Below are 14,290 nucleotides of genomic sequence, written 5' to 3'. Positions count from 1 at the left end.
GCACTGGAATTTCTCGTACTTCTAACAGTAAATATATACCTAAGCAGCTGCAGCTTCACATCTAAACATCTCAAATGAGTTATCAATACAGTAGTAATTTCTAATATAATCTGTTGTTTCAGAAGAAAAGAAATGTATTTGGTAAGTTCTAGTAACAAAACAATTTTGCAAATACCCTGTACCAGTCCCCTCTCTTCCCTCATCCACATGCCAACTGCACAATCGTTATCCAGTGGCTTATTTTTTAGATCGCTTATTTTCACAGATTCCCCCCATCCCAGCACTAACAAATTCCGCTTCAAAGAAAAGAGAATTAGACACAGAGATTTAGAATTCATATAATACTTGGCACAATATGATATTAAGAAGGAGAAAAAAAAATAAAAATCATCTCAGGTGTCAGTAATACAGGAGACAAAGTAAAAGCTTTGTGCTGGAGTTGAGAAAAATATTAATTTTGTGATAACCCATCTGGAAAAAGCCACTGCTAGCTTTTACCTCCTTTAGAACCAAGATCAGCTTACAGGCAAGGAAAATGAGATTTCCTTGAGGGCTGAATTCCATACATATAAACATACACACTAAAAAGAGTTATCAGGCACTCTAGAACGTTAACAGCTATTTAGAAAATCACTGATGCCAGTTATCAAAAATACATACATAACCACACGCTAGTAGTTCCAATTTTGGAAAACTTTGCCTTTCTCAGTGATCTAACAACCTAGAGTGCATGTCTCCTACAAGAACCAAGTTTGTTCATATGACATTCAATAATCAAATGTTTTCCATATTACCTGCTCCATTCGAAAGGCCATCTCTTTATGCAACTGCTGAATAGCATTTTTGGCTGCTGCATCTTGAGTTAAAAGTTTGTCTTTGGCAGCTTTCACTTCTTTGTTAAGCTCTTCCATTCTTGCTTCCAGCTAAGAGACAACATTATGATATAATTATAGGGAAAATAAGACTTTGATCATGTTTTGTACAAGCAGAAACATTTCATGCAAAATTAGATGCTTCAACAGATATTTACCTGTATTTTACACTTGTCAAACTGCAACTATCCATATCAGCATCTAGCTTTGCATTACAGTACAAGCACGAAAGATGTCAATTCTCATCTTCAGTGAGAGTGCAGATGCATCAAATCAAGTACAACATGAGGCACAGTAATTTCCTACACAAAAAAATTGGATTGATAGCAAATGCTGAGATGCCAGAGCAGAGCTGGCTCCTCTCTGAAGTTGCTTCACCTTCCACCCTTTTGTTGCTATCCCTGTGCCATATCCTCCACCGTGCCAGCAAAGCAGTCACGCATCCATACTGAACTGGACTGGGAATTAATTCATTGAAAAATAGCTTGGCAAATAAAGAGGTGCTTAGTCATTGTGCTGGCACTTTTTTTAGCCGCCTAGTGAACCAAGTCAGAGACCTGATCCAGCTGAAGAATAATTACCGATGTTCAACTGGAACACTTCCCAGAGCACGTTCACTGCACAGTCACGCAGGTTCAGTAGAGGAAGCAGCAGCAGCACCACTAGCGCAAGAGCAAGTGGTGGCTACATAAGCTGTAATGCTACCCAAAGGTTGTTCTAATTGTGCCTCAGTGACTCCTCTTCTTCCGGAGGAAAGCCAATTCACCAACGTCAGTTTGGTTTGGTTTTGGGGGGGGGGGGGGGGGGGGGGCGGGGTGGATGGGTTGTAAAAAAGTACAAGGTCTTAGGGTCAGTATCTTACGCTTTTGTGCAATTCCAAACCGCTACATAAAAGGCAAGAACAACCGAAAATGCTCCTGTTACCACACAATTAATTGATCACACCCTCTTCAGCTTTGCAAATAAATCACTGCCCCTATGAAATCAAAGTTTTACACATACAAGCATGCATGTACTAATTTAGAAATTGTAACATTAAAACATTCACATCACAAATGAAAAAACTCAAGTGTTTCACTGCAATGTAGTCTTTCTTACAGGTGATATTCAACTACAATATAAAAGTATAACACTCCAAACTAGTATTTTCTGAAATCATCTGCAAGCGTGTAATATCACAGATCCTTCTTATCTGATCAGAAAGCAAAAGAAACTCCCTCACGAATATCTTTTTTTTTCAGAATGGGATAAGGAATTGCTGCATAATATAGCTTCATGAAAACATACAGTGTTATCATGGGAATACAGACAAAAGAGAACAAGTAAGCTGCTCAGACTGGTTTATTCAGGCATACACAATTCCAATTTGTAATGTAAAAATGCGACTTTTCAATTCCATTTTCAATCACATCATGGATTTTCAAAGATTCTTTGAAATTAACCAAAGTTTCTACCTACATCAATACATTCCTCTGGAACACCACAAGCCTGACACACTGCTTTGAGAACAGATTTCTGTGTGATGCAGGCATTAATAGAGAAACCCGACAACTAGGGTAGTATCACCAGGACTTTGACAAACAGGAATTAGTAATGTAAATGCTACCTCTTGCCAGATTTCTAAGCTGTAATCAGTTTATAAAGGAACTGTAGGAACACTAGTGGATAACTTTGTAATAGACAAACCAATGTGATACCTTTTCTTCCCACACTAAAACCAGCTCACACCAATGCACATTCTATTCCTCTTTGGCCTGTCATGGTTCTAACAGTTCACTGGGGAAATGCCTGCATATAGTAACCGATAATACCAAATGATGTGCAAGACCACAGCTAATACCCTCTACTCTTTATACACATTCCATACATTGTTAACATTTACAACTGTAACACACCCATCCACTTCTATTAGCAGATGCACTAGCTAACAACAGAAGATGACAAATTAAGAAGAAATTGGCCTTGATAAAACACTTGCCTAAGATCTCCTTTATGTCTACATACAAGGAATAAACCATCCTATCACGATAAAAGACTGAACTTGTCACGTTTTGTAAAAAGGTCTAAAAGGTCTTCAACACACGCTGTCTCCAGCGGGAAGCCAAGGTACACATAACCTACCTACCACGGCAGCCACGAAACGGGAACTCTCATGACTTCTAAGAGAAACTTCTAGATATAGAACGCTTAAGTGATCTCTAACTAGAAAGTCAGTTTATCCAAAGACATTTTAGACTGTGAATAGTATTTCTTGAAATGGAAGAGCAGATTTATCCTCTTAAAAAGCTTAGGAAAACAAGCACAGGCATTCCTTCCTTCTCCTCTCTGCTATCAAGGACACCTTGTTAAATAGTGGCAACAGTGACACCATATACAGGTGAGACTGTAACCAGCACTTCGGTTTTGTTATCTGTACCTGTTTAATAATGTTGAGGTGCTGCTTTTCTGTTTCTGTTCGTTTTTTCAATTCATCTTTTAAGTTGTCCTTTTCTGAGCAAATTTCCAAAATCAGCTCTTGATGTTTTTTATTTTCTTTTATCAACCTGTAAAGGAAAAAAACCACGAAATTAAGTGCAAGATACTTCAGTACTGTGTTTGTTTGTTTTTAATGTTGAGATATGTGTTTTCTCCTCTTTGGTCTGCAAATTTTATTGGGAGTTACAGCCAGAAACACTAACGAAATTCACAAAAGCCTTACAAAAACCAAAACAGCAGTATGTTGTGCACAGGAAACTTAACTCCAAACCAGCAAACAGCATCATCCTTGTAAGCAAACTGCTTGTTTCCAGTATTTTAGAGTTATTACTGTCCGTGATGAAGTGAGACATGTGGTACCTCTACGCAACTACAAAATGTAAACGCTAACAATTTTAAGGTACTTGTAAGACCTTCCAGTCAGATAGCTCCAGCAGTCAAACATCTGCAAACACAGGTACTGCACTCATTTCGTGTACCGGAATGACTCAGAGTATCCCTTGAAGTTCACAACCTGGTAAGAAATGGAACCCTGATTTTCTAAGTCCTAAGTAGGCGTGTAACTTCAACAGCATCCATGCCTTATAAAGTTCAGATTTTTATCAGCGGTTTGTTCCTTTGCAGCTCATCCGTTTGAAGCCTGAGTTGAAGCTGACAAGTATTTAGTTTGACCTTCTAGCACTGCAACAGAAGACAGTTATACATAAAACTCAGAAGTTACTTAGTTAGAACTGCTGAATAAACAGAGCCTGGAATGTATTTAACTGTTTAAAGATACAGTTCGATGGTGGATATATTAGGCCACTAATTGAGTAAATTTGTGGGAGGCATGCACTTACTTGAGCAAGATATTTAAATAACCTTTTACATACACACTTTCATCTTTAGCTCCCCTCCTTTGAAATAAATAAATCAATCTACACAAGCCAGGTTTACAAATTACAAGGAATGCAAAACCATCAGTGAAAGACAGTTTACCACTTCTGAACTGTTTTTTAATCTATTAATGAATACTCCAGGATTACAAATTCTTAATCCACACAATTGCTGCTCACCGTTATATCTTAGACCTGATCACAGGAGATAACCGGGCTATTTCCAGAGCAACGTTACAAGAAATTCTGCTGATCATAAACTAAGGGACAAAACCAACCCAACGCAGAATGCTCCTTGGACCAAACATAAAGTGTTCCACAGCAGTTTTTACGCTCTTGAGGCGAGTCCCCAAGAGCCAAAGGGGTGCAGCTGGGGTAGCAGCTGGCAAAAAAAAGAGACCAAAGACATGTTTATAGAAAAAACTTTCTGTGTGTATACATAATACATACTTACATTTATATAAACATTTGCTGCTAAAAGTAATTGGTCCACAGATGGAAACACCTGCCTTTGAGTATCCAAATATCTTGTTCACTTACCATCTCCTGGAATTACAACCATCTACTCACCCACCACTTCAGATTGCCACTCCTCCTCCCCCTTAATTACTGAATTCTATGCATTCCCAAGCTTTTCTGTCATCAACTGACTTTCCTCACATTTATGATTTCTGTCAGAGGTTAACTGGTGCAGTGCAAGAGACACTTTCCCTACTCTGCTCCTGGGCACCTCTTCTCCCTCTGCCTGGTTTTCCCTCCCTTTGATGTCCTCCCATACCATGGTATTGGAGTGCTTTATATGAAAACTAGGACACTCATTTCCAGCTCTGCAAGCAGGAATAAATTTGAAGTTAGAGGCTACATTTTGTTAGCAAAAAAACATTTCTAAAGTGGTAACGGAATATGAAACACTAAGCGGTGAATCAAGAAATCAAATAATGAACTGGCTTTTCATAAACATAATATTCTTCACATAGTGTACTGCCTGGTAGAACTATTAAGCCCGGTTTATTACAGCAAAGTTTAGAAGCCATGCATTTCAAAAGCCCTCCTATAAAATGTGGTAAGACAGTAGTTTATTTATATATGACATTTCCAACTCAAATAGCTCTCAATTGATTAGCAACTCAGCTGGATTATGACAGGAGACCGAATACTACTTGAAAAAGAAATAGGTAATTTCAGACTCATAAATGAAACGCACATAGTGGGAGTTAGTAATTACTAAGGTTCATTTCTCCAAAAACATAGATGGACTGAATGAATCCTGGACTATTGTTATATCACCATTACTTTTACAGTATTTAAGTAATTCTAGACATTGGCAGGCTATTCAACTGAACAGTTGGCTATTCAGTTCCTGCCAAATTCCACAAGAATTCAGAGATCTAAGCACATCTATTTATTTGTAAGTACATACCGCAAGTAAAAATAATTCCTCGTTTCAAGAACGTAATTTCAAAAAAGCTCATTAACTGTCCTTAAAACAGCTCACAAGAGACCATGTGTTTCATACCAAAGTGTTGCACACAGTTGCACACAACATGCAAGCAAAAGTCTTCAGTACACACCTCCAATTGTGATGAGCATACTCAAATACTCACTTTTTTATAGTTTGTTCTTGCTCCAGGTACTTATCTTGCACACATTTTTCAAACACGGCCAAGGCATGTTCACCCTTCTGCACACCATTTGGGAATTTTCGTTCCTTTGAAAAATCCGTAGATAAGAGTTCAGACTCTATTTCCTTTAGCAAATCCTCCTGTGAGGAAGTCTCATGTATTGTGGAAATAAGCTTCTTTGTGCAGTCTGTGTCGTAAGGGCTTTCTGAATAGATTTTATCGCTGGATTTTTTCCCAAAGTCAGACTCCTCCCTTAGCTCCTGTAGTAGTTCCATTAATGATTGTTCTGTCTGATTCGCTCTTGTATCCCGTCGTTCAAATTCTTCATTAGATATATGTTCTGGTTTTGTGGAGCCTTCTACCTTTCCTTCAGAGCCGGTGTTAGCACAGCAGTCTGCCCCTCCACACTGCTGCTCCTGTCTTTCTGCCAGGGCCCCATTGTTGCTTATGCCAAGAACTGTTGAATCCTGATCCGAGGGCAACAACCTTGATTCCCTTTCCAAGACAGCAGCAGCATCTCCAGTGTAACTTATGCTTGAGCAGTCCTTCATTCCAGATGTTTTATCAGACTTCTCATTATCTGGGGACCTGGAAGAGGCATCATCCAATGGATTAACTGGCTCCAGCGTGCTTTGCATTTCTGGTAAATATGCTTCCATCATTTTCCTCTGGAGATCTAGAAGTAGAATTCACAGTACACAACATATTATATTCAAAATCAAAATTAAAAGAGATTGAAAGAGGACAAAGAAAGGCCCCATGAAAGTAAAATTGAAAGGGCAAAAATATTTAGATATGTAAGTGTTACACACAGTTTCTTGATTTTCCAGACTAACTTTTAAGTACATGCTCCACTACAAGTTTTTCTAGAAGACGAGAAATCAAGGATAGCAAACAGGAAGTTAAAAAAAAAAATCTAGAGCCTTACAGCTTTCATTTTCCTATATGCTATTTGAAAGTGGTAATATGCCTTGACTTACTCATTTTTACAACACAGGGTGGCTCCCTCATCCAGCCAGAATATACAACTTCCTTACTGTCACGTCCTCACCCACCACCCATACAGCAAAATGTATCTGTACCCAGCAACCTAAGGGAAGGAAGGGGCTGGGGAAGGATGGGGGTGAGAGTCTCTTTTCCCATCTGCTTTCAAGCAGCCAAAATCCCTTGCTGGAAGAGCACAGATGGCCTGTGGCAGATCTGCTCTCTCAAAAGTAGCTTGCAGAGCAAACATTTGAGGAGTTGAAAAGCTATGTAGAAAGTGTTCTTCTAGAAGGACACCATATTGAGATGCAAATAGCCAGAACACTTGTGGAAGAGCCTGGGTATAATGCTGTGTCTTCTTTTTCAGCAATCCCAGATGGTCAGGTGTCTGGAAAGACTGCTGTCATCTTTAGCAAGCACAAGAAGCCCATATATCATTTCCATTACAAGAAATTCATTACAGCAGTCATAACTTAGACGCAACCCTATCCCCTGATCCTGAATAAATTAGACTATTTAATAACAAGGCTAATTTTTTGTTTATAAATGCAACTCTGCTATTCCAACAATTATGTCAAAGGAAGCAGTAACCTTGCCATGTTGCAACACCAAGCTTATTTTCATACTTGCTTTCTCATTTGTTTAGCTTTCTCTTGGTCACAGAGTCCGAGTCATTCAGCTACACCCTCTAGGCCCTGCACTTTGACTCAGTCTGAATGAAAACCCTTTCTGCTGCTGTGTTTCACTCCTCCAGAGCCCTGCCTTATTAACCAACACTTATTACTAAGGCTTACGTTGTTAGAACAGAGGGATACATAAATCCCATTAGGTCTCTGACTAATTGCTACCACCATCACCTTTCGCTATTACGTATAAAAATCAGGTAGGGAAAAAAATGCAGCAGCCTCAGCCCAGCTGTTTCTACCAGGAAACACCATCAAACAAAAAACCTACCACTAGTATCTGAAACCAACCATTGGGCTACATCTGCCAGTTAATCAACAAGAGGAAAGCATGGTGGATGAAAAGCTGGACACGAGGTCACAACATGTGCTCACAGACCAGAAGGCCAACTGTATCCCCGACTGCATCAAAAGAAGCGTGGCCAGCAGGCCAAGGGAGGTCATTCTGCCCCTCTGCTCCACCCTGGTGAGACCCCACGTGGAGTACTGTGTCCAGCTCTGGAGTCTGCCTCCTATGAGGGCAGGCTGAGAGAGTTGGGGTTGCTCAGCCTGGAGAAGAAAAGGCTCCAGGGAGATCTCATAGCACCTTCCAGTACCTAAAGGGGTCTACAGGAAAGATGGGGACAAACTTTTTAGCAGGGCCTGTTGTGATAGGAGAGGGGGTAATGGCTTTAAACTAAAAGGGGGAAGATTTAGAATAGATATAAGGAAGAAATTTTTTTTACAATGAGGGTGGTGAAACACTGAACAGGCTGCCCAGAGAGGTGGTAGACGCCCCACATCCCTGTAAACATTCAAGGTGAGGTTGGACGTGGCTCTGAGAAACCCGATCTAGTTGAAGATGTCCCTGCTCATTGCAAGGGGGTTGGACTAGATGACCTTTAAAGGTCCCTTCCAACCCAAACTGTTCTATGATTTTATAAGGAAAACTGAGCGTAAGGCTGAACGTGTGAAGGGAACGTGTCATGACTGGACAACATCACAAATCATCAAATGACAATTATACATTTTTAAGTAACAAGCAAACCACTTTTCCTTTTTGGTTTCAAAGCAAAAACCCCCTCAATGTTACAGACTCTAAACCAGTGCAAATCAATAGAACCCAGAAAGCAAATGGTACAGAAAGCTACAAATGAGAACAGAGATAGTGAATGTGAGTTTTATATAAAATGTGAAGCTACAAGGACTCCATATTTTACAAACTGATCTCCTCTGATATGAATAAAATATCTGACTCCCCTTTGCATCAAAGGATTTCTGCTTAGATCAACAATGGAGCCAACAAATCCATCTACTTGGTTTTTGCAGCCAAAACAATTGCTCTTTTGCGAGCTATCTACTTTTTGATAACTTCTGCTAGTAATGAAAGTTCACAATGTACTACTGTTATTCTAAAATAAAACAAAACAAAAAAAAAGAAGCAACACCCACGGATGATCTCAATCTGCAAGCAAAGACAATGAACATAACGGCAAGAAAAGGCGTTCAGTTTGATAGTAGCAGAACATACTAGTTCCTGCTTAATTAAAAAGCTGTTAGAAAAACCGATGTTTTGAGACTGGTGCATTTAACACATTCAATAACCACAAGATAATTTGCAAATGATGCAGTTAAGAGGGAAGAGAAATTCACCTTCTAGTATCTGTTCCCTCTTGTCACAGGTACCTTATAATCCACACACTCAACTGTAGAAAGGGAATGTATTAACACAAAGTTGAGGTATGATTTCTTTCTATAGCGGTTACTTCAGTCTAAGTTCTTGCTGATGCTTTGTCTGGAATGATTAAGAGGGTTTTTTGGCTCATTTTAAGCCTTTTCTAAAGTACTTTCTAAAGTGTTATAAAACCCAAAAAATGTGTAGTAGTTTGATGTATTACTGGCTTAAAGCTGCACATCATTGCCCAGCTGCTGCAGTTCACCACTCCAAGAAAAGAAGTGGTAAAATCAGACATGCGAACTGTCATGCCGGTTACCATACCTGAAATCTCCCGTCCAGTCAGTAAACTGGATGGTATTTCTCTTCAAATGAAAATAACAGGCAAAAAATATAGCCCTGTTAAGACAGCACACTGGGAAGGATACTTTTTCATCTTGCTGTGTTACTTCCTTCTGGAAATAAGACTGAATTAGTAGTTGAGAGAAAGATAAATCTATGGGGAAGCAGAAATACAATTATTTTCGTAATTCAATTAGTTGCAGAGCAATAAAATGCCTCTAACTCCATATCCATAATATCTTACATTTAATATCAATCGTAAATAAAGCATAGGTTTTGTATCAAATGAATGAGGAATTTGAATAGTGACTATACAAATCAGTTCAAGCATGAAAAGTAAATTATGATGATTCTGTGTTCCCTGCAGACCTAACCTAATTTTCAGTGGTACCCAGAATACAATTTACCACATTAAGAATGTTCACAGCCCTTCCAATTCCAATAGATTTGGGCAGATAGAGCTAAAATCCAATGTATTTGAATCTGTTCATGACCTGAGCAGATTTTTTCTCTACTGCTTCTGGATAGTACTAGTTTTCATGTTCCAAGTACTAATCTTTAAACAGAAATAAAACTTCACAACTTATCATAAGACCACAATTTATCTTCACATCAGAAATACTCACACAAAGAAATTATGTGAAGCAACTGTCAACGCAAGTTCATCTTGATATTCAAACGTCTCTTAAATACCCAAAGTTTGCTGTGCCTACCTCAGACAACTGAATATAGCAGATACTTCCTTTATAAGGCCAGAGACGGAAAACCTAAAGAAAAGCTCCTGCTTCGTAAGCAAAAGGTTTTGTGTAAAAGTAGCTTAAAATGATCAACATTGCCAGCCCAGCAGTAGCTAGTTGAAATGAAACATGCCAGTATGTGTTTCACATCAAGCATACAAATACAGCAAGTCCCATATAATATTTGGACACCAAGATACATATTTGATAGCAGCTCCATGTCTTTCCAGATTTTATATCCATCTTATCTTATCCTACCTGTCCCTATAAGTAACTCTCCCCAAATCAGGGAAGTAATAAGGTTACGATAGCACTCTGTTACTAAGCTATTTTGTTTTCTTAGTGCATTATTTTGTGTCTTTTACGATGTCTTCAGAAAGCATCAAAAGCAATCATAAAAGGCAAATCCTGACTCAAGCAGATCAACTGTTTTATGTAATGATATCTCGTAAATGCATCAGACAAGGAAATCATGGTAGGTCAGCACACAGTACTTGAGTGATAGCAAAGTTCCAGGTGAGCACTGGCTGACCTTCTTGCACTGCTTTGCTAAGCTTCTACCTTCAACCATTTGCTCTGCTGCTTCCCCAGGGTTGATCATCATCTGAACAGCATGACAAGAGTGCCTTGCTCCTCAGTCCCCTCCATGTGATGTTTCCTTTCCCTTCTGCTGCATATGCCACAGGAGAACGTAATCACTACCAAGTGAACTCAAAACGCCCAGGGTAGGAACTTCTTAAAGTACCATCCTGAGATTAGCCCAGCCCAAGCTTGCCGGCCTGCATACCTTGAATAGCAAGCCACCTTGTGAAACTGTCAGACATCTAGTGCGGCTTGTGGAAAGCTTTCTGTCACTGGCTTATAGCACTTTCTACTGCTGTGACAGGACTCTCAGCATTCACACAACTGGTTTGACCAGTCCTCCTCCTCTGTTTTACAGGTCACAATTATTTTGACACTAATGCAACTTCCCCACATTCCTGCCCCTACTCTAAAGCGAAGGAGACAGCCGGCTGTGTTTCCCCACAATGCAGTAATACAAAGCAAAGCAAGTGGAAACGCATCAATTCAAAACCTGGTGATGTGAGCAGCAGAGAATGAGGAACACAAACACAGCTCAGCCAAGTTTCCTTTACAGCAATATATAGTCAAGCCGTACCCTTCAAAAAACAAAACTTTGGGGCTTTTTTGGGTTGGTTTGGTTTTTTTAAAAAAAACCAAACACCCAGGCACTGTTTTTCTCATCATAGATGTATTCTTCAAAGAAGCAAGGAGCTTGCATACTTTTCCTCATTATCTCGTGGTATTCACAAAAATTAAGTTTAAATCTGCATCAGCCTATATTATGTCCATTTTAAATACCACATTAGTAGTCGGAGAAGTAGTTAAACTGCAGCCAGAGGACATAAAACATTAAAGGCTAGTACTGGCAAGGGTTGCAACCATTTTTCATACTACTGTAACTGAGATGTGCTTATCTGCTAAATTGCTGATAGCGCAACTGACTGCACTCAAAAGCAGGGAGTAGAAAGCCTGCTCATTCAATGAGCGGCCAGCACACCAACTTTTTAAGGCAGAAACGCCTCACAGGTATGTAAAGGAAAAGCAAAGACTCAGGAAATAATATCTTTTTCATCCACTTCCTTTGTTACACAATAGAAACATCCTCTATTAACTGCTAATCAAATGACAAAAATAAGAACAAATGTGGCAATCATTCATTTAAGCTCATCAATGAAGCATGATACAACGTAAGTATTGATTTTCTAGGAAGAACATCAAAAAACTTGATACATGGTCCTGCAACACACCAAAAAAAGAAGAAAAAGTACTTCTAGCTACCTTCAACAGCAGTCATCCTGAGTGTTTGTTCAGCCCTGGCCTCAGGGGCTATTCATAGATAATGACGTTACAAAAATATAAAAAAAAATCTTGCAGAATCATTGCATATAAAAAGGTAAAACTTGCAGATGAATAAAATGTACGAGCCACTGGAATTTATCTGGGTATTTCCATTTACATTCTATTGTCCGCAAGTAATCTATCTCAAGGTTTAAAATTACTTAATTTTTAAGTCAAATAATGTTTAATACTTAGCTATTTTAACAGTACTGACATGCTCTGGAAACTACCAGTACGTAGGACAAAGGTTCTTGTTCTACTTGTAGACTTGTTCTACTAAATCATTCAATCTGCTAAGAGGACAAGTCAAGTAACTTGTCCTTACGTAAGATTTGGTATCACTCTTGCAAGCTGAGTATGTACTATGCTACATCCTGTTAGGTGCATTTCTGGAATAGAAATAATAATGTCTCTAATAATGGCACTACATCATTAATATGATAATTTGGGTTGTTAGGCACTTGTTTATAATTTAATTTTTACAGTGAAATGAAAAGAGAACTTCCAGAAGAGCCATTGATACCATGTTTGAACATGAATTTGACTGTTTATTAATCCAAGATTTATTAAACCACATAAAATAACTGCGTAAGAAGTATGTGATAAGACATTAATATTTAGTGCCTGGACTAAAACCATAGCAACTATCTGCAGAAATAAAAAGCCAATTAACAGATAGAAGATACATGCCACTAATTTTAAAAGCTCCTCCAATTCAAACTTTGATTTTAATACAACTATATATTCTATTAAATTTGGTTATGAGAATTAATTTTCGCATGCGATAACGAAGTAAGTTTAATTATTCTCATTTTAGCATCACCCTTTCATGTATACCGTTAGACATGACATCAAACAGAGATGTCACAACACAAGCCAGCAATGGATACCTTCTAGAGATACAATTCTAGAAACACAATTACAAATAAAAAAATACTTCAAGCAATACCTACACCGCACCACCACACTAACTCATCTGTTCCACTTCACTGGATGAACACTTTGTCTGAAAATTTAAGAATTCTATATTTTTCTGTATTAGCAGACAGCTAAGACCTACCATTTTAGAATCGAAATTTAAGCCCTTTCTCCCTCCCTCTCTCTTCTCTTCTTCCCCCTCTTTCTGCCCATTACCCACTATAAAGTGAAAGAAAACACTGCAGTAAAGGTGGAAGACAGAGGGAAGGTAAAAAAAGGGAGTATCAAAGTTGTTCCTTTCCATACACGCTTTACCAGTAAATTCTCACTTCAGAGTCTTTTCACTGGCATGGAGAGAAAAGCAGTTTCTCTAACAGTCAATCCTGCTCTTTCCTCTGCCAAAAAGTACATACACGCTTACTTTTTAAGGAAGCTGTTGACACCCTTATCCCTGGCTGTCCATCAGGTTATCCACTATGCCACCTGAAAATCTTCCCCCCTACTCCAATACTGCTAATTCCCAGGCACTAGAAGGTAATTCATGATGAAAGCAATTCCCTGTATGCTTCCTACTGTCACAGATCTAATTAAGAACATAACCCTTCCCAGCTACAGCCTGCTATTCTGTTATTACAGGCATGCACTGAGATTCTGGTACATTTTAATTCAATATTACGCCATTTCAAACTGCCTGTCTTTTCAATCTTCTTATGGTGCACAAACAGGATTCTTTTAAATCCCTGACAACAAAGGACTTTCCTAAGCAAATGCACTATTAATGCTAGCTTTTAATTTCATAAAATAGATAGCTTGACCCAAACTATCAACACTTACGTTGTAAATAGTCGAGAAGGAGGAAATGACTTTGTTTCAGCCAATTTCAAAGTACATGTGAGATGTCATCTAAAGAAACATATCAAACGACAACTATAGGAAGCGTTTTCTGAGGTGTGGCTGCCTAGAAGAATTCACTAACAACAAAGAAAAAAAGAAAGCGTGTGCCTTGTCACCTAGTAACTATCACAATGGGGCTCTTTTACAATACACAGATCAAGGAATGACAGAAGTGTGTGCCTGGGGTTGTTCTGTAAGCAAAGAGACTGACGGTCAAGGTCCCAAGAAATAAAAGTCACTGCTCTAAGAGAAAAAAATATATTTAAGCTACAATGGTTAAACATACTGTAGAGAAAGGGGCAAAAAAATAAAAGGAAGGAGGGACTAATGCT

General features: G+C 38.7%; 1 protein-coding gene across 5 annotated transcripts in view; it reads right to left on the bottom strand.

Moving 5' to 3' along the window:
• The window catches only part of CCDC186 (coiled-coil domain containing 186), a 40,253-nt gene that overhangs the window by 17,440 nt on the left and 8,523 nt on the right, over window positions 1-14,290 (bottom strand). For 4 of the 5 annotated variants that reach the window (XM_063338230.1, XM_063338235.1, XM_063338232.1 and 1 more), the window contains 3 exons: window positions 5,827-6,520; window positions 3,289-3,415; window positions 795-923 (listed from right to left, as the gene is read on the bottom strand). In XM_063338230.1, coding sequence (XP_063194300.1) covers window positions 795-923; window positions 3,289-3,415; window positions 5,827-6,506 — 936 coding nt within the window. In that variant the 5' untranslated portion in view covers window positions 6,507-6,520. Of the gene's footprint in view, window positions 1-794; window positions 924-3,288; window positions 3,416-5,826; window positions 6,521-9,489; window positions 9,511-14,290 lie in introns of those variants that run through there. The other variant, XM_063338234.1, reaches the window with a different exon arrangement.

Source organism: Chroicocephalus ridibundus, chromosome 6 (genome assembly GCF_963924245.1).
Source record: "Chroicocephalus ridibundus chromosome 6, bChrRid1.1, whole genome shotgun sequence".
Taxonomy (NCBI): domain Eukaryota; kingdom Metazoa; phylum Chordata; class Aves; order Charadriiformes; family Laridae; genus Chroicocephalus; species Chroicocephalus ridibundus.
This window is presented reverse-complemented; position numbering and strand designations above follow the sequence as displayed.